This window comes from Clytia hemisphaerica, unplaced genomic scaffold (assembly GCF_902728285.1).
Source record: "Clytia hemisphaerica strain Z4C2 unplaced genomic scaffold, Clytia hemisphaerica genome assembly, whole genome shotgun sequence".
NCBI classification, from domain to species: Eukaryota; Metazoa; Cnidaria; class Hydrozoa; order Leptothecata; family Clytiidae; genus Clytia; species Clytia hemisphaerica.
In genome coordinates this window covers 278,532-297,399 of record NW_027104371.1, presented here as the reverse complement: position 1 = coordinate 297,399, position 18,868 = coordinate 278,532, and the positions used below count along the sequence as shown (strand labels likewise).

General features: G+C 35.6%; 1 protein-coding gene across 1 annotated transcript; it reads right to left on the bottom strand.

The window, feature by feature from the left end:
* Window positions 1-1,500: 1,500 nt before the first annotated feature.
* LOC136818543 (AP2-associated protein kinase 1-like) lies at window positions 1,501-11,552 on the bottom strand. Its single transcript, XM_067074872.1, has 10 exons — window positions 11,373-11,552; window positions 10,841-10,959; window positions 9,784-9,889; window positions 8,652-8,794; window positions 7,592-7,713; window positions 7,135-7,216; window positions 6,002-6,134; window positions 5,381-5,481; window positions 4,641-4,708; window positions 1,501-3,821 (listed from the first exon to the last, which is right to left on the bottom strand). The coding sequence occupies exons 1-10, from the start codon at window positions 11,473-11,475 to the stop codon at window positions 1,568-1,570; spliced, it is 3,231 nt and encodes a 1,076-aa protein (XP_066930973.1). The 5' UTR covers window positions 11,476-11,552; the 3' UTR covers window positions 1,501-1,567.
* Window positions 11,553-18,868: the final 7,316 nt, after the last annotated feature.

The window sequence follows — 18,868 nt, the reverse complement described above, 5'->3', positions numbered from 1 at the left end:
ACAACGTAAAATAGTTACTCAACCCAGTAAGTTAACCCAGATTTATTTCGGCAAGTTTTATAATTTTTCGGTAAACATATTCTTAAGATTTCTTGGTATACAGAACTATCTTGAATGCTCGAATAATTTTTTATTAATAATACAAAGCCCTTTTAAATGTTGCCCAGACCTTTGTGTATATCAAGAAAATCAAATTTCATGTTCTTACAAAATAAATAAGTAACAAAAGCAAGTTTGGGGAAAGGTGTCGAGACTCGAATGAATATCTTAAGAAAGAAATTTTCGCGGAAAAAAACATTCGTGAATATAGCGAGCACCTCACTAAAAACCGGGATTTTTCATCTCGTTTCTTAGTGAGTTCCACTTTGACGATTTTCGAAAAATAGAAGCCTTTCAAGTGTTTTGACGCAAATTCGATTATTGTGCTACTGCAGGAGCTTCGAAATTTAAAAGTGACGTCAAAAAATCGAATGTTTAGAGCCCGAAAACCCGGGCTCAAAACATTCGAAAAAGTCGCAAAGTGGAATAGACGTTATATGCGTAAAAAAACGCGGGTGACGTCTAGTATAGATTATCGTGAATAGAGCTTTTCAAAATAATTTGCGAGAAAATACTTAACTTGATTAACTTTCGCGAATTCCCTAGAATTTGCGAGAATGGCGAATGTTTTTTTCTTCAAAATTTTCTAGTTCAGTGATCTCTGTTTAAAAGTTCCCGCTACAATATTTCTTAGTTTGAGCACTAGTTATACTAGAAAAATTATAAAAGAAAAATTGAAAACTCATAAAATAATATTAACAACGCTCTTGATGAGAAATAAAGAAACAATACTGTGGAGACAACTATTCTCAATTCAGACGTGAAATTTATTTAACAAAACAATTCCGCGAAATTTCTTCAACAAATTTGAGACAGAAATGCCGTTTTTTGAATTGGCTAAGACGGGAATTTGAACACTGCAAGAGGCATTTCCTTCGCGTTCTTAACTAACGTATTAAAGCAAAATATAATTATCATAATTATCATAATTATCAAAGATCAAGTTCAAATCTCTTTTAAAATGCCCTTAACAAGAAATTTAGAAAAGACATATTTCAGGAAAATTGCTTGAAAATTATGAAAAAAGATTAAAGCGCTGAAAATAAAAAATAAATATTTTAATTAAATCACCAAAAACTAAAATGAATTATGATTAAATTGAATTTATCTAAATAGTGTCGAGTTTTTTTTCCATTTCTTGTACTAAGAGTATAACAACTCGACTCATGGCCTTGAAATTAGCCAGATTTTAATCAGTTTTTGATCGTCGTTTGTAGCCACTTCATGTCTATGGTTCTCTTTCTTTAACATAATGGAAAAGATTGTGACTTTTTGTTCCCTAACATTGGGAAAATTAAAACGAACTAAACGTAGTAATTAAGAAAAAAAAAGGTAAATTTAATTGTATAAAAAATTAATTTTCATAAATTCAAAATATTAAAATCAAAATAAAGAAAAAAAATATCACCTAGTGTATAAAAACAAAGCTCTGAAGCCGATCTCTTTTTTTCTTTCAATTTTTCGGTCATTATTGCGGGATATTTGGTAATATGCGCTTTTTACGTGGCTTCTCGCTCGGAGCCGCACGGGAATTCGGAACAAATGGGGCACCACCGAATGGATCATCCTTGGCGGAAAAAGGATCAGAAGCTTGGTTATTTTTACCAGCCATAGGTGCCATATTGAATGGATCTCCATGACTACCGCTAGACGGTTTACTAGTCTCTTCAATTCTCTTTTTATGTTTTGAAACTTTAATGGGCGCCATTTCAAAGGGGTCGTTCGAGCTTTGATTGGCAATAGGCGGTTTTGTTTGGGCGTTAGTGGGCGGTGTTTGTTTGGCAGCAGGTGGGTTTCTTGAAGCGATGAAATCATCAAAAGGGTTAGCAGCCACAGGCTGTGATTGTAGAACATTCACAACCTGAGGATTAGTCTCTTTTTTCTTTGGTTGATCGTTGCGCGGCCTATGATGTTTCTCCTTTTTAGCTTGACGTCGTTTAATTTTACCGTCAGCCGTAGTCTTGGAATGTGAAGTGCGCGTTTGTTGCTTAACAGGCGGAGCGAATGGTGCAGCATCAAAGATATCACGCTGTGTCTTAGGTGCAGTTGAAGCACTACTAGACCACGCTTTTCCAACCACTTCAGCTGTTTGATGTAGCCTGCGTTCCTCAATATTCACAATCTCAGAGCCTGATTCCTGATGTGCCATTTCTGAATTACAATCTTGATACGCATGCGTTGTAGAACCTGTGACGTCATGATTTTCCTCATCACTAGATGAATTCGAATGATCGCTACTACTGCAGGACGAGGTCCGCTGGTAAACGTATTTCCGCCCTTCTTCTGGCGGCGACATGGCGGGTGACAACAACGGAGAAGCGTCATTCCGTGACACATCTAATGAAGTGCGTGCATTCTCCACCGGAGAGACGGTCTCCTCGTTCACTCCTAACGTATCCAGCATAACTCCCAAAGTATCCAATTCTTTTTGTAACTGGTCGTATTGTTGATCCTCCTCATCAAGAGCTAATAATACCCCCGTCTCAATCTTTTTTTCCTGGTGAAATGGATTAGGGCCATCAGTCGAAACCAGGGGTTCATTCGTATCGATCACTAACGGTTTCGTTTTCTCGCTGTTTCTTGCTTCAGAAGGGATAGGAGATAATCGAGGCGATGGCTGTTTATTTTGACTCGATTGCCCGCTTATACCGAGCTTATCGACTGCACGATTGGCGGCTAGTTTTGTAAAGGTATCTGAACGCGATCTATTATGGGTTTTCTTCTTTGCGTTGAACGGATTAATTGCCGTATCATCCGACGCACGACGTCCGGCAAACGGATTCGATAGATCCGGCGTCGAATGACTAAAATCGTCATCGAACGCGTTAGGAGAGGAGCGGCCGCTCGATATTTGTTGCAGTTTATTACTCGTTATTCCGTTACTCACAGACGGCGGTTCAACGCTATGACATAGCCGCGGATCGACGGGATCTTGGCGTGGATTAAAATCGTCGTCCAACATTTTTTGTTTTTGGACCATGATCCTTTGCATTCGTATTTTAGCTTGTTCCTCTTCTTCCTTCAATTTTTGTAGACGGTTATATTGTTCTTGTCTCTGTCTTATATATTCCTCTTTCTGGTTTTGACGAGCCGCCATTTCCTTTTCTTGTTGCAGTGCTTGTTGTTGCTGTAGTGCCTGTTGTTGCCTAGCAGCAGCCTCTTGTTGTCTAGCAGCCTCCTGTTGCCTAGCAGCTTCTTGTTGCCTAGCAGCTTCTTGTTGCCTAGCAGCTTCTTGTTGCCTGGCAGCTATTTCCATTTCCTGTTGTTTGCGAGCCGCCATTTCCATTTCTTGTTGTTGTTGTTGCCTTAGCAACATCTCTTGTTGCATAATCTGTTGTTGCTGAAGTTGTTGATAATAGTTCATTTGTTGTTGCTGTTGTAGGTACTGTTGTTGCATGGCGTATTCTTGGGGCATCATTGAATGGGGCACCATACCGCCCATAACGGGTGGCTGTTGTTGCTGCTGCATCATGTATTGTTGATATTGGGGCGCCATTTGTGTATTATGATTGTATTGAGGTTCCGTAGGTGCATTCGACGTTTGTTTGAAAGCGGCAGCACTATTTTCCTCTTGACCGTCAATCACCTGGTTGTTTCCTTTCGGACGTTGTCGTGGCGCTAACGACGTCGTTACAGGCCTTTCTCGTGGTGCCACGGACGTCATGACAGGGCCGGCAGGTGATTGGTTTGTTGAAGATGATTGTGAAGATGATGAGCTACTCCTGAAGGTTAGAAAAACAAAACAGCTTTTTGATGATATCATAGAGATTAAGAAAAAGGAAAACACTCTTTCAGATGATCAAAAGACCGAGGTTTTATTTTTGTTGCAAAATAAAGAAAAGGTTCAAGGGAAAGTTTTTCTTAGTTTATACTGCATGATATATACCGCTTTTACTCGAAATTATTATGTGCTTGTTACATGAAATTTATTTCTGATTGGCTCCAATTTATTGACACTGATAAAGTTATCAGCTGCAAGTTGTAAAGTAAGTAAGGCTGGACTTAAAAAATTGTTGGTTTGCTGTCACCCGACTGACCCTACCTCGAAACCTGCCGACCCAAAAAATTTTATTGCCATTCTAAAGAAGAATTTTTTTTTCTTCAAAAACTTCAAACAATCAAATCAAAAACTCGTATCTTGTCTGTCTCAAGCATAAGAATCGTGAATTCCCTGCTAGCGCTCTTCTATTTTCCATTCAAAATTACCTAAATGTAAACTGAACTGTTTTAACTCTTCCGTGTACGAAAATTTCACAAATCGTCAAAATAAATAATTTTCTGACCGACCGACCCCCCTCCAAAATCTAGGGTCGGGTGACGGCAAACCAACAATTTTTTAAGTCCAACCTAACATGGGAATAAAATCACGTGAACTTTTTCGAGTAAACACATGTTTTGACTGCACTGATATAATTTTGCAATCCGTGTGTTGCTACACAGTGTTTCATGCTGAAGCAATCTTCAGGCAATTACAGTGTATTTTAAATCTTCTTTACACAACATAAGCTTTTTCACTTATCATACAATAGAAAAGTACTGACCTATTTTCAGGCGTTTCTTTGACGGGAATATTGATCGAGCGGAGAACATCCGGAGAAATTGATGTATTCTATAAAAAAGAAGTAAAACTATTAGATGAGAAGCCCAATCCAATTAAACTAAATTTCATCCTATTCGCTCCGCCTTGAAAATGAAAACCATGATGAAAACGCTTTGATATTAAAACTAAATCTGCCATAAAGGTATTTAAAATTTCTTTATTTAAAAGCTTTACAACAATTAGCAATTATAGGTACTAGTGTCAGAAAATATAATTAAAATTCATGAAAAATACGTAAAAAACTATTGTCTTCTAGGCTTTGACACTCGGCATACCGTAAAATAACAGAAAAATAAAAATTTCCCTATACCTCACTAATTAAATAGCCCTCAGAAATATATAATAGCCCTCAAAAAGATATCAGCTCAAAATGTAGCCTTGAGAGTCGTCAAGAAGCCGTCAAACTCTAGGGGTGCAACTCATGTTAAAGCAGCTGAAAGCTAGAGCAACTTTCAACTTCTAGAGAAACAAAGTTTCACGTTCGGTGAAAAAATTGACTTTTGTGTTATTATGCGGTGGAGAGTTAGCTTTCAATTTGACTAGATCTTGCTGACTGACTGAGGGCGACGACAAATCAGCACTTTTACAGTCCTCGATTTTGCAGGTCAAAACTGCAGGTTCAGTCACTCCACCGTCCTCAAAAGTGCAAATATATGAAGTCGACATATAATTGGTACTCACAAATTTATTTCTGACCGGACAATTCTTGTTGGCCAGCTTGAAAGCAAGATATGTTTGATAAATATCAGGACGTTTGATTGGATCAGGATTTAAAATATAACCTGAAAATAAAAAAAGTGTATATCAATAAATCTTTTGAAATAATAGACCAGCGGTCGAGGTAGTGATCTGGGCAAACTTTTGATATGTATAAAGTATGATCGAGGGCAAACCAGCCCAAGTATTTTGTACAGTCCATATATTTGTTTTATATTTTCCTTTTTTGTTTTACTATGTTTTACTATGACGGCTCGACATTTTATCCAACATTCGAAAATGGACATGTGGGATGAAATGTTGGACTGGCATGCCTTGGCCTTTAACAAAAGATCTATTTACTCAAAAACTGCGTGAAATTCGAGATCTGGGCGTCAGACTTAGATCAAAAATTTAAATAGTTTCGTCTAAAAGAATAATAGAGAGCTTCCGAAATCACAAAGAGAACGGCGACAGCGACGGCGACGTGAGAGTGGTCTTTGTCGTCGTCGTTGTCGTTGTGATATGCCGACGACGGTAAAGACTACTCTCACGCCGCCGTCACCGTTATCTTTGTGATTTCGGAAGCTCTCTAATATTACTCACAAATCAAACTATGCAATTCTTTGGAATATCTTGAATCCTCAGGTATAGTGAAATGGCCACTCTGTATTGCCAGTGTGCTTTCACCAAAAGGAGAAGTGAAGAAGCAAAGCTTGTAGAGCAAACACCCAAGTGCCTGTATGTAACAAAAGAGAAAGCGTTGAAATGACTTGTCTGTACACACACCCTATCTATGGCTCATTTCGAAATTCATTGCCGTAGAGGGTCTGTTGTCATTGTCTTTTCTCATTTGAGATTTTTCAAACCGACCGCTGCAAAGGAGGATAGTTGGTGAGAAAGGGGAGACGATTAGAGAAGTGTTGCTATTTATAAATCATACTTCATCGCAAAGGTCTCAGTACGTGAATTTTGTACAAAGCTGTACAGAATGTACTATGAAGCGATAAACGGTGAGATACACTCTGGTACAGAGTAGGAAATAACCAGATAGGCCTTTTCATAAATCGTTTTTAGTGCAAAGCCTGCCTCGTTTTGAAACCATTACCCAGGTGATTAAATCCCTTGAGTCTTCAAATGTTACTTTTATAAATAGTAAAAACTCCTTATGAACTCCTTTGGGAATCAATTACCATAGCAATATTTTGAAAACGAGGTAAGAGTTGCTGGTGACATAATTTATGAAAAGGTCTATCAAAGGGGAACTTCGGAAATTTTTAAGATTCGTACTGGTTAATGTATACAGCTTGGTGCAACAAAAGAAATTACATGAATTACAACTTCTATTATCATCTCTTAGCTGTTATGAGCTTTTGAATGGTATATTTTCTTGTAATTTTCAACTTGACGAAAAGCTTGTAGCTTGAAAGAAAGGCAAGGATTTTTTTGGTTTCATTAGGACACCTTTTAGTTTTAGGACCAAACAAGAGTAAAATGAAATTACAATCCTACGAAAGCTTACTACAAGCAATCTGTTAAAACCAGTACGTTTCAATAATTCCCAAAATCTGAGGCTCAGGATTGTTCTTATTTAGTTCTAGGTTTTGGAAAATTTTCAGACTAGTGTTTCTATAAAATTGTTCTTATAAAAAAAGGCCTGCAGTCTGGTGCAGTAGCTGACTTTCTGACTTCGTTCTACACACACAACAAGTTGTACACTATAAAGCAGAATAACGTACCCAGACGTCAGACTTGGTGTTGATTATGTGGCCAGCGTAGAGATCAATCATTTCAGGTGCCCGGTATGCAACTGTTGTGTATCTAAAAACACAAATTGATGTATCTTAAACATTGGGGAAAAAATTCGAGATTCATTTCGATCGGAAAAATCTGAATCCAAGAAAATTTTGGCCACTAGGAAGAAAACAACTGACGATAAATGATGAAAAAAGGCTTAAAATATTCTCCCCAGTGGAAAATTATTATTCCCCGCTAGAAATAATCAAGTAAACAAATCCTCACTGCAAAGTATTGTGCTACTTTTTTAATTCCCACTGAATTTTTCGACTTGAAAACAATTGATTTCAAATCCCAAGTCCTAAAAGATCAATTCCCATAGAGGTTTAGTCAGTGGGAATGGGGTGTCCTGAAGTAAAAAAAAACTATAAAGAGTTTATGAAAACAAATAGCTCTTACTTTTGAATCTCATCCTCAATTTCACGAACACTGTCCCTGTTTGGGTCCATCTCACCCAACCGTGCGCTACCAAAATCACACAACACGAAATCGCCGCTCTCCTTGCCTAGAACGTTTTCAACCTAATCAAAGAAAAGGAACAGTGTGTAAAATATTTCAGTAATGTTTGCTATGTCAAGACGTCAAAATTTGGTAAAAAAACAAGGCAATATAGTTAAACTCACCAAAGATTAATTTTGTGAGTTACTTAAAAGTTTAGCTTTAAGCTAAGTTGATATCGTTTGCTTACTCATCAATTTTAAATTACAAGCTTTTTCACATTAAATTGACACGGATGTGGAGCAAGATCGGTCAGAAAAACAATTTATTTATTTATTCAGCACGAAATCGAACACAATATAGCAATAGGAGACATGTATCTGATATGAAACAGGAACACTTATGTAAAACTTAAAGCCTTTACATCAGCATTTTTAAGAACTATTTTACTTTTGCCCTCAAAATCTAAGTCGCAAGGCAAATCCTTAAAAGGCAGGGCAGCGTCCATTAGAGACGAAAAAGGGCACTTGGTCTGTTATTTTTAATGATATCCTTTTTTATGATAACTTTTCATAATTCAAGAAGGCCGAACGCTAAAAAGGCACGTTTGTATTGTTTGAAAAAGTGTGAATTACATGACTATGGCAAAGAGCTCATTTAAAAGAAATTAGACCAGAGTATTGTGCTTGTAATTTAATCAATCTGAACAAACAGATAACATGACAGGAAGCAAAGAATATTCTTGATATAGAATATTTTGCAAAAAGTGAATTTTTGCTTCGACAGGAACAGAGAAGCCCTATTTAATGTGTTATTTATGATAAATGTGGTTCATACATATCTTAAATCTCTATGCAAAACAGGTGGTTCATTATGATGAATTATTGCCGACTCAAAAAAAAAGCATTTAGATTGGTTGAGAACATCGAAATATTTGCGATATTTAATATTTCACATGTGCAAAATATGACCGCGTTGACATTTGGGTGTGTTATTTATGATATCCGTGGTTCATACATACCTTCAGATCTCTATGCAGGACAGGTGGTTCGTTATGATGAAGTACTGATACAGCCTCACAGGTATCACAAAATATCTTCAGTACCAAACTCTCATTGAAGCCCGAATTGATGTGCTCGTTCATTAGATCAATAACACTACCAGCTAGAAAATATAAACAAATAAAAAGAACAACTTTAATTGCTTGTTATGACTATAAACATGTGTGAATTTTCATGACCAATTTATCAATTTCATAAAAACAAATTGATTGCAAATTGAATATTTGATTGATAGAGCAAAGATTTCCCACCTTAAAGGAATTATACGGTGTTATATACACCTGACTCGTCTGAAACTGATGTCAGCAAAATTTTAATAAAAGAGTCCTTTCAAATTTGTAAATAAAAGGAAGAAAAAAATCTTGCTCCACATTTTTCTTGATTCATTACAAAAGATTCTATTTATTTCAATCTGCTGAATCAACATACATTATAACTATGTAAAAGGTCAATGGCCCACCTTAACATAATATTAACAAACTCAGTAAAGTAAATGATTGCATGATTTTTTATTTATAGTTATACAACTTTTCTTCTATTTTGTCCGCTGCTAAAATTTTCTCTGCACAAGTCTTCACACGATGCAAGTGGCGTTTTACTACTAGCTACGGTGAGAAAGATTCAGGGAGACAGAAAGAGTGGCACTCTCCCCACCTTCAGGTAAGCATTTATCAAAAGAAAAGCCTTTAGGCCGCCTCTCATGGAGCGATGGCCAAGTGGTCAAAGGCGTCAGCGTCTTAAACCAGGGATTCGCAGTTCGAATCACCGCTCCTTCCAATGTTCCGTTCAGTTCATAGATAGCCTAGCCGGCTGGCCGTGGACCCCGTGAAAACAATCGAAAGACTGTCTAAAAGTCCTAGATTACTGGGCTATCCACGTAAAATTCGACTCTATCTTACTGCGGTCGCAGACTTACTTACTACTCTGTACTACTACACCTTCTTACCGATTGAAGATTCAGGTGAACTGGTAATTTTTGCCTGTTTTTATAAAGTTTTTCATAGAAAACAAAACTTCAGACAATACCTTGATGTACAGACCTTGTCAACCAGATTGTATTAATATGAAAAGAATATCAAAAAGCTATTTCACCTTTGCATAGTTCCATTAACATAAGAACTTCATGGATCCCGGGCTCTGTGGGAATAATTGCGGATTCCAATAGCTTGATTGTGTTCTTATGTCCCGATAACAGTTTCTAATAAAAGGACAAAAAAAAATTTTAAAAAATTAAATTGCAGGTACCACTCAAATTGCGATTTTCATTCTAATTATATGACTGATTTTATTTAGGTTGCGCGCTCTTATCCTACGGCGGGGTATTATTTTGTAATACCCAACTCTCCCGCCAAAAAATTCTGATAATACGCCATCTTTTCCGCCGTCCCGCCACAAACAAGACGCAGATTACAAATACGTAAACAACGAAACTATAAGGAGAAATTACGCTTCTTCACTTCATTTTTAGAAGTAATATTTTTGATCAAAACTATTTTCTCCTAACATAATTTCACGCGCCAAGTAGTGTTTGAATTTCCAAAACATTCGATTATTTTTGACAACATTCGTTCAATTTTTGAAGTCTCCAGGCTGCCCCAAAGGTTTCTGACGGACATACAGACAGACATTGTCAGATTTTAGCTCAACTGAAGTTGAGAATAAATCGTCATTTATCAAAAAATGAAAATTGTGGTAGAAAGTTAGGGTGCATACCATTTAGCCAAAAACCCAAAAAAGTGAAACAGAGGGTTTAGCGAACGCATTGATTCATTTAAAAGTTTACCTAAACAGACGATCAAAGCCAACAGTCTTTTTTCTGTGTTTTCTTCGTTCGCTAAACCAAGGGTTTAGCAAACAAACTGCACCATTTGATTTTTTGTTTTGCTAAACCATTATTATAACCAAGCACTACATTTTGTTTACGCTGGTTCACTAAGTGCACACATGCAGAAGCCCTAAGCTTTAATGTTTTCTTCCGCTGGCCTACCATTTTGAAATTCGTTGCTGTGACTTTAGGCAAGATCCTAGAAATTGAATTAGCAATGTAACAGCTTCTGTTTTGCAGTTTAGTGAAACAGTTTCAGTTTTTTGGTTTTGAACATTAAAAAGTATGCAACCTTAATGTTCTCAAGAAAGATTCTCCACTCACCATAATATTGATTTCTTGACGTGAAACAATCAGGTCTACTTCTTCGTTGACTGAAGTCCTTTTGAGAGCACATCTTTGGCCTGACTGTGTCCTCACAACAAAAACAAGAGCAAAACCACCTAAAATAGATAAATTTTTTTATATTATAACAAATCAGCAAAATATTGATAGATAAAACTTTATTTAGAAAATTCAAAAGAAATTTTGGATTGTTTTCCAGAGCTAGAAATGAAATAATAACACTTTCTTGTCATTTATATATCTAATATGCCCAAATTTCTTCTATCAGAAGATCGTGTGTATGCATTTTGTCCTTATTGGCACTCATCAGCACTGTGCAATCAAGAAAGGGACATCACCTCAATGCCATAAAACTAATGGCGCTGATAAATAGAAGAAAAGAAGTGGACAGAAGGGAAATTCCCTGGAAAGTTCTGTGAATGGCTTCTTTGGAGTCAAGCAAAGAAGAGAGCCAAGAGGGAGGATATTCATATATTTCATAATTTTTTCCATAGAGAAAAAAAATTCCTACCTTCGGCAATAAGGCTTTCAACAGTGCATAGATAACGTCCAACTTGAAATTGTTTCCCAATCCAGCCGGTGTGATCACCGCCGGAAAACAGTTTTTTCATCATCTTGGTTTCATTAGAATTTCATCCAATGTGAGGTATCTCCATTTTATCAGAAAACTGATTTTTATTTCTATTCTTCTGTGAACAAATCAATCATATATCAATAAGTCAATATTTGATGTTTTTGACAAATTTCGAAAAGTAGATTTTTCATTCACTAGAGCTAATTCCAGCTCCAAACAGCTCTAATAGATCTTTTGCTAGGCACAGAGTCATGTTGAATAATTAAAAACTCCAGTACCAAAAAAACAATGATTAGAAAATATTACGTTTACTAAAGTTCATTCGCTTTAAGTGTGCACTAATCTTCCTTTTGCTCGCCATTTTTCAAAGAATGCATCAATCCTCACATATTATATACTGTTTCAAAGATAATTTGGAGCACTATAATTTCTGAGAAAAATAATTCAAAAAAAATTGGAAAATAAAGATTAAAAATGAAGATGAAAAATATGATTCTTTTATCCTTTGGTGCTCGAGTTGTAAACATTTTTGGGTCAGGGGTACTACTCTGATTTCATCTATATAGTTATTTTTCCTGAAAAGTTTTTGCATGGACAATAATAGCCTCTAGAAGGTAGCTTCTTGGAATCGAGGAAACCTATTTAGACCTATCACTTTCTATGCATTAAGTCTATGTAAAAATAATTTAATATTTGAAATCAGGAGGCTCTAAAGTGTAGGACCTTACATTTAACCAGCTTTTTAGTGATTTTTACCTCACTAACCCAAATTCTACAACCTCTTTACCTTTAATTAAGATCAAAATTAGAGACAAAATTAGACAATGATAAACTCATTTCGTAAGTGTTTACTTCCTGAAAGATAAATATATTGAATATTATTTACTTATTTATTCTTAGCATTTGATAGCACAAATTTAAATACATGATAAATAAAGAAACTTATGATGGCTGTTCAGTTCTTTACTCAAACCCCTAGGAAAATCTTTTTTTGCTGACTTACTTTAATGTGATTAATTTTCACTGGGACTAAATTTCTCAGTTGGAGCTCATCTGCAAAATCGAACAAAAATTTTTCCCAAAAAGATATCAGTATCAAAAATAATAAAATATAATATGTAAATTCATATTCTTTGTTTAATGTAACATACAAAATATCTAGTCAATTATGACGTATTGGATGGAAATATGTAACATTTTAACAGAGATTTCATTTCCATAATGGTGGATGTAAACAAATTTCAGACTCAAATGCATTTGTTTTCCCAGGAGAATTCACAGAATACTATCATCACTTCAAAGAAATTTGGGTCCATGTCTATTGCCATTTCAGAGCAGTTTTTAGTCAAAAATGGAGTTTTTGCTTGAAATGTTGCATTTTAGCCAGTTTTAGCACATATTTATATTCCATAATGGCAGACATACCCTTATCCTAAACCCAAAGGATTTTGATTTCCCTGGAGTATTTCCAGAAGGCTATCACTGCAAAAAGATTTTAGGTTCATGTTTATTGCCATTTTCAAGATTTTTCCAGTCAAAAATGGGATTTTTGCTTGAAATATTGCGTTTTAGCAGGAATTTCAATTCCAAAATGGTGGATATACCCAAATCCCAAACCCAGATGATTTTGATTTTCCTGTAGTATTTCCAGAATACTATCACTGCAAGAAAATTCGGGCCCATGTCTATTGTCATTTTAGAGATTTTTTCAGTTCAAATTTGGGTTTTTGCCTGAAAAATGGCTCTTAGCAGGGATTTTATTTCCATAATGGTGGACATAGACGCATCCCAGATCCAAATGATTTTGATTTCCCTGGAGTATCTCCAGACTACTAGCATTGCATAAAAAATTTCAGTCAGCATTTAAACTCAGTTTGTAGAAGCTTGCCTTAAAAAATGCTATTTTAATGCTATTTTTTGATAAATATGAATTTTTTTTGCTAAAAAGCGATTTTTGAAGACGCCATTATGAATTTTTGAAAAAAGTGAAAAACTTGAAATTCATTTCGCTTAAAGACTTTATTGAAGACTTCCATCTCTGAAAATTTCAGACATGTGATTTAATCAGTTTGAAGTTTATGAGCTTACAAAATTGGCCTTAAAAAGCATTTTGCTACCCAAAATTGGCTTAAAACGGCTCGTTCAGGGCTCCAATGGGCACAATTTTCAACCCAAAATGATTATTTTTTTGTTTCTTCATAAAGTTTAGTACAGCAAATGAAAAAAATAAGATTTGCAATAGTTTTGACATATTTACAGGCCTGAAAAGGCCAGAAAATGCCATTTTTTCCAATTTTTGCCTGTAGTGCGAATCAGTACCCCCAGAGGGGTTCGGCCAATCTTGGACTTCTGACCTTAAAAATTGCGCAGAATGCCTCACAATAGGTTAAATTTTCTTTAAAAAACACTACATCTTGAATTTTCTGACTTTGACATTTGACGCCCCACCCTATTATTGAATTTTTTTACCCCAGCACCTAGTTTCCCATCCAATTTTTCTTTCATTTCTCATCACCCCATCTTTTGCTATATTTTTCTAATGTGATTGTTTTGATTTACAGCCGCCATCTTTATAGCATAACAACAAAGCTTATTAGCAGGCGTTCATGCGTGAGCATGATTTTAGGAATGACAAAAGAACAAAAAGTGTCAATTCAAAGAAATTATCTGCTGAATAGGGGTACCTAACTCAAAGCAATTTTTCAAGGGGACCTAAATTGCTGGGGGCACCATGCTCAATGGGGGCACCTGAAAAGTGGGCTGAAACCATGGTTTAGTAGTGTCGTATGGCGTGTGGAAGTACCAATAAATACGATCTTGTTTAAAACGATACTATCTTTTTTTTAAACATACTATCTTGGTTTTTTTCCTTTGATTTTGATTTTGGATGTAAGTATCGGTTCAACTTAAAAAGTTTCTTTTTAAATGAGATACTGTAGTATGTTTTTAAACGAAGAGAGTATGTTTTTACACAAAGATGGTTTCTATTGTTTTAAAAAGATAGTATATTTTTAAACGAAGATAGTATGTTTAAAAAAAAGATCGATGGGGTCTTTCAAAGATACAAACTAAAATAAAAACAAACCTTTTGGTGTGACGCAACGAAGATACCAAAGTGTCAACTAAACTGTGAGATTTAATACATTAAACCCATTAAATAACACATTGAACCCATTAAATCAAATAACATTTAAGTTAACAATTTGAACACAAACAACGGATTCAGAATAAAAGGTAATTATTTTTACAACTCACACTTTTTTGATCATATTAATTGACATCTTGACATTTAAGTCATCTTGTTAGATGTTTTGTTCTTGCAATAGTTTATCATTCAACTTGGAGAGGGAATGTTTGTAAACATAGAGATTTTTTTCATAACAGTTATTTGGGGGGTCGAAATTAGGCAGGGCTGTCGAATTTAGGACCACTCACGGTATTGTTTTAAAAAGATATTATGTTTTAAAAAGATAGTATATTTTTAAATGAAGAAAGTATGTTTTAAAAAAAGGTAGTATTGTTTTAAAGCAAAGATAGTACCGTGAAGTCGGGTAACTTGCATCAGTGGAGGGAAACTTGCATAGCCATTAAATGACTGACCAATCAAAGCAGCAAAATTTCAAAACAAATGAACTATGCAGCTCTGCTCACAGCTCTCCTCTACCATTTTTGTTTTGATTTATCGTCAACTGCTCGAACTTGGACGATTGGTTGAAACATGGGACTGTTTGATATCTGGCCTGTATTTTCACTTACTGTTAAATCTCTTTGACAACAAATTTGTTTGATAACTCCACCAAGTTTATCGATCATACTTCTTCGTTCCTCTATGGCGTGCGGAAGCGCCAATAAATACTATCTTGTTTAAAACGAAACTATGTTGTTAAAAAGAAACTAAGTTCGTTTCAGGAGAAACTAAGTTCGTTTCAGGAGAAACTACAGTATCTCACTTAAAACGAAACTATCTCATTTAAAAAGAAGCTATATCATTTAAAAAGAAACTCTCATTTAAAAAGAAACTATCTCGTTTAAAAAGAAACTGTCTCGTTTAAAAAGAAACTATCTCATTTAAAAAGAAACTATCATTTCTAAACGAGTTTATTGGAAACTTACGCCCAGAAAAGACGAGTTACAGTAAACGAGTTATAAATACTGTTTTATCAAAAAGCCGATTAATGAAGAGTTGTAACTCGAGCTTAGAAGAAAAATCGTGCTTTTTAAGAACTAGCCAAAGAGGCCATTTTCTCAAAGTGTCTGTTCCTCCTTTTCAACAAACAACCTTTTTTGAAAATAGGGCGGGGCCTTTCGTGCATCTTGGCAAGGAGGGGGCCTGGGGGTACTAGGGTTGCGAGCTGACGGGGGAGGGTGCTGCCCGACTTTTGAACTTTGGACCCTCACCGGGACTAAAAAGGATAAAAAGGAAAATTTTGGGAATTTTACGACCCTTAGCGGGACAAATTTGATCAATTTTGACCAAATTTCGATCTTTCAGGGGGTAAAAAGTTGAAATTTTTTCTTTTTTCCTGACCCTTAGTGGGACTGAAAGTTGATTTTCTGATTTTTCCGACCATTAGCGGGACTTTGGAAGTCCAAAAAAGGTACCCTTGAGGGCGGCACATACCGTACCCCCCCCCCCGGGGGCTCGAGCACATACCCAGCACCCATTTTCCCTATGTACCCACCTGTAAAATACGGACCAGACAGTAAAACGCGACCCACGTGACTGAATGACTTATCAAAATTTTGACTTTTTGGCTACTTCAGAGAAAAGCACGCCTTTTTTTACAAGCCCGAGTTGCAACTCTTACTTACTCGGCTTTTTTATAAAACCGTATTTATAACTCGTTTACTGTAACTCGCCTTTTCAGGACGTAAGTTTCCGACGAACTGAGATATTTCGGTTAAATAAATATGATAGGTTCTTTTTAAATGAACTTAGTTTATTTTTAAGGGAAATAGTATCCCCTGAATGAAACATAGTTTCTTTTTAAATGAGATAGTTTCGTTTTAAATGAGATAGTTTCGTTTTAAATGAGATAGTTTCGTTTTAAATGAGATAGTTTCGTTTTAAATGAGAAAGTTTCGTTTTAAATGAGAAAGTTTCGTTTTAAATGAGATAGTTTCGTTTTAAATGAGATAGTTTCTCCTGAAATGAGCTTAGTTTCTTTTTAAGGGAAATAGTATCCCCTGAATGAAACATAGTTTCTTTTTAAACGAGATAGTATCGGTTTAAATGACATAGTTTCGTTTTAAACAAGATAGTATTTATCGGCGCTTCCGCGCGCCATCCATATTCCTCTTAGAGTGCACAGACACTCACGTGTGTTCCACTATGGATTTTTTTCATTTTTTGATTTAAAAGCCTACTTGGTGCGAAAGAGAAATTGTGTATTTTTTAATACACCGTTCATTAACTCAAATCAAATGACTTTGGATGTTCGGTAAAATGTTGGTCGAATAACCTGGCTGGTCATTAAAATACAAAGTTAAATCAAAACGAAAATGGTAGAGTAGAGCTGCGAGCGAAGCTGCGTAGTTCATTTGTTTTGAAATTTTGCTGCTTTGATTGGTCAGTCATTTGAGGGCTATGCATGTTAGCTTCCACTGACAGTTACATCAAAATGCCTCGAAAATGTCAATATGAAAATTGCGTAATCAGAGAACGTATGTCTCGCTCATTATAAAAAGGCCGAGACAAACTTTCAATAATTGGATTGTAACATCGAGTTAAGTCTCTTTTGTTAAGTCACCAGGGGGTAAGTAAAACAGACCTTGATACATTTATCGTTCGTTTCAACTTTACAATTCGTTTAAAACTCAGCCTCCTAAATATTTGGGGTAGGTAAAATATGTACAAAGAAATTCATACTTTTCCAACCCGGCGAATCTTTAAAAAAAGAAGCGAACAATAAAATATAATTACCCTTTCCAAATAAACCTCTTCGGTGGCGAGTGTAGTCTACTCTGACGTAATTGTAAAATTTATGTGATGGGAGTTTGACATAGTAATGTAATGTTGTTTGGGGAATTATGAAGTTCTCTGGAATTTCGATTACATTTATTCGAGTTTGATTTTTTTCGTGCCTTGCGTGCCTTTGTGCCCTTCGTGCCTTTTGAAAAAAAGTTCGTGCCTTTCGAAAAAAAGTTTGTGCCTTTGAAAAAAAGTTTGTGCCTTTGAAAAAAAAGTTTGTGCCTTTCGAAAAAAAGTTCGTGCCTTTCGAAAAAAAGTTCGTGCCTTTCGAAAAAAAGTTTGTGCCTTTTGAAAAAAAGTTTGTGCCTTTCGAAAAAAAGTTTGTGCCTTTCGAAAAAAAGTTTGTGCCTTTCGAAAAAAAGTTTGTGCCTTTCGAAAAAAAGTTCGTGCCTTTTGAAAAAAAGTTCGTGCCATTGAAAAAAAAGTTTGTGCCTTTTGAAAAAAGTTCGTGCCTTTGAAAAAAAGTTTGTGCCTTTGAAAAAAAGTTCGTGCCTTTGAAAAAAAAGTTCGTCCCTTTTGCACACAGACTCAACATATTACGTTTTATAATAATACAAACTATGTTATATCATTGTATCAAAATAGTATATTATACGGACGATAGCATCGTCTACTAGTTCTTTCACTTCTTCTTTGCATCCGCGCTAATTTGCACGCGTTTGTTGACTTCTCAAACCCGACAATTCATGTATATCCTTTTTTGTCTTTCCTGTCTTTTCAAAACAAAACATTCGAATCTTGAAATAAACATTCGAAAGCGCATTCGTTAGTATGCAATGTCTTCTTTTTTTTCTCATTTGTGTAATTCATGTAATTATTTTTTTAACAATCAAAAGTTAGTTATGAATTTTTATCCCGGGGGGGGGGCACTTATATAATCTGGCCTATGTCATGTGCCGCGCTTATCTTATCTTAAAATCTTCAGTAGAACAAATCATATTTTTCCAGTTGGTCCCAATCTTCAATAGAACAGATCATATTTTTCCAGCTGGTCCCAATCTTCAATAGAACAGATCATATTTTTCCAGCAGACTTTTTTCTTCAGTTTGCTAAGAACAGCCCGCCATATCCAGGTGGAACATGCCTTCAGAACAGATATTTTAAGGCCCCCCCTCCGGTGGATGCTTTCGAACCTTTTCAACCATATTGAACTGCACTGTAAGGGTACGATTTTGAAAGGCAGATTTTGCGCGGCTGGGCACATACCGTCTTTTCGAAATCAGATTTATCAGAAATATGATTTAAAGGCGTTCTAATAAAAAAGTGTATGTAGTTTAAATCACCACCCTTCTAAGTTTTTTAACCTCATGAAGCTTCTGGTTATTTTTTTTGTCATTAACTAAATTCAAAAGGCACAAACTTTTTTTCGAAAGGCACAAACTTTTTTCGAAAGGCACGAACTTTTTTCAAAAGGCACGAACTTTTTTCAAAAGGCACGAACTTTTTTTCAAAAGGCACAAAC

What these genes read in the sequence shown, in the direction of transcription:
- LOC136818543 (XM_067074872.1), bottom strand. Translation starts at nt 11,475, where the DNA reads ATGATGAAAAAACTGTTTTCCGGCGGTGATCACACCGGCTGGATTGGG. An exon ending in TGAAAGCCTTATTGCCGAAG is followed by an intron (nt 10,960 to 11,372) that starts GTAGGAATTTTT and finishes TATCTATTTTAG; the next exon opens with GTGGTTTTGCTCTTGTTTTT. An exon ending in AGAATTGCATAGTTTGATTT is followed by an intron (nt 5,482 to 6,001) that starts GTGAGTAATATT and finishes TTTTATTTTCAG; the next exon opens with GTTATATTTTAAATCCTGAT.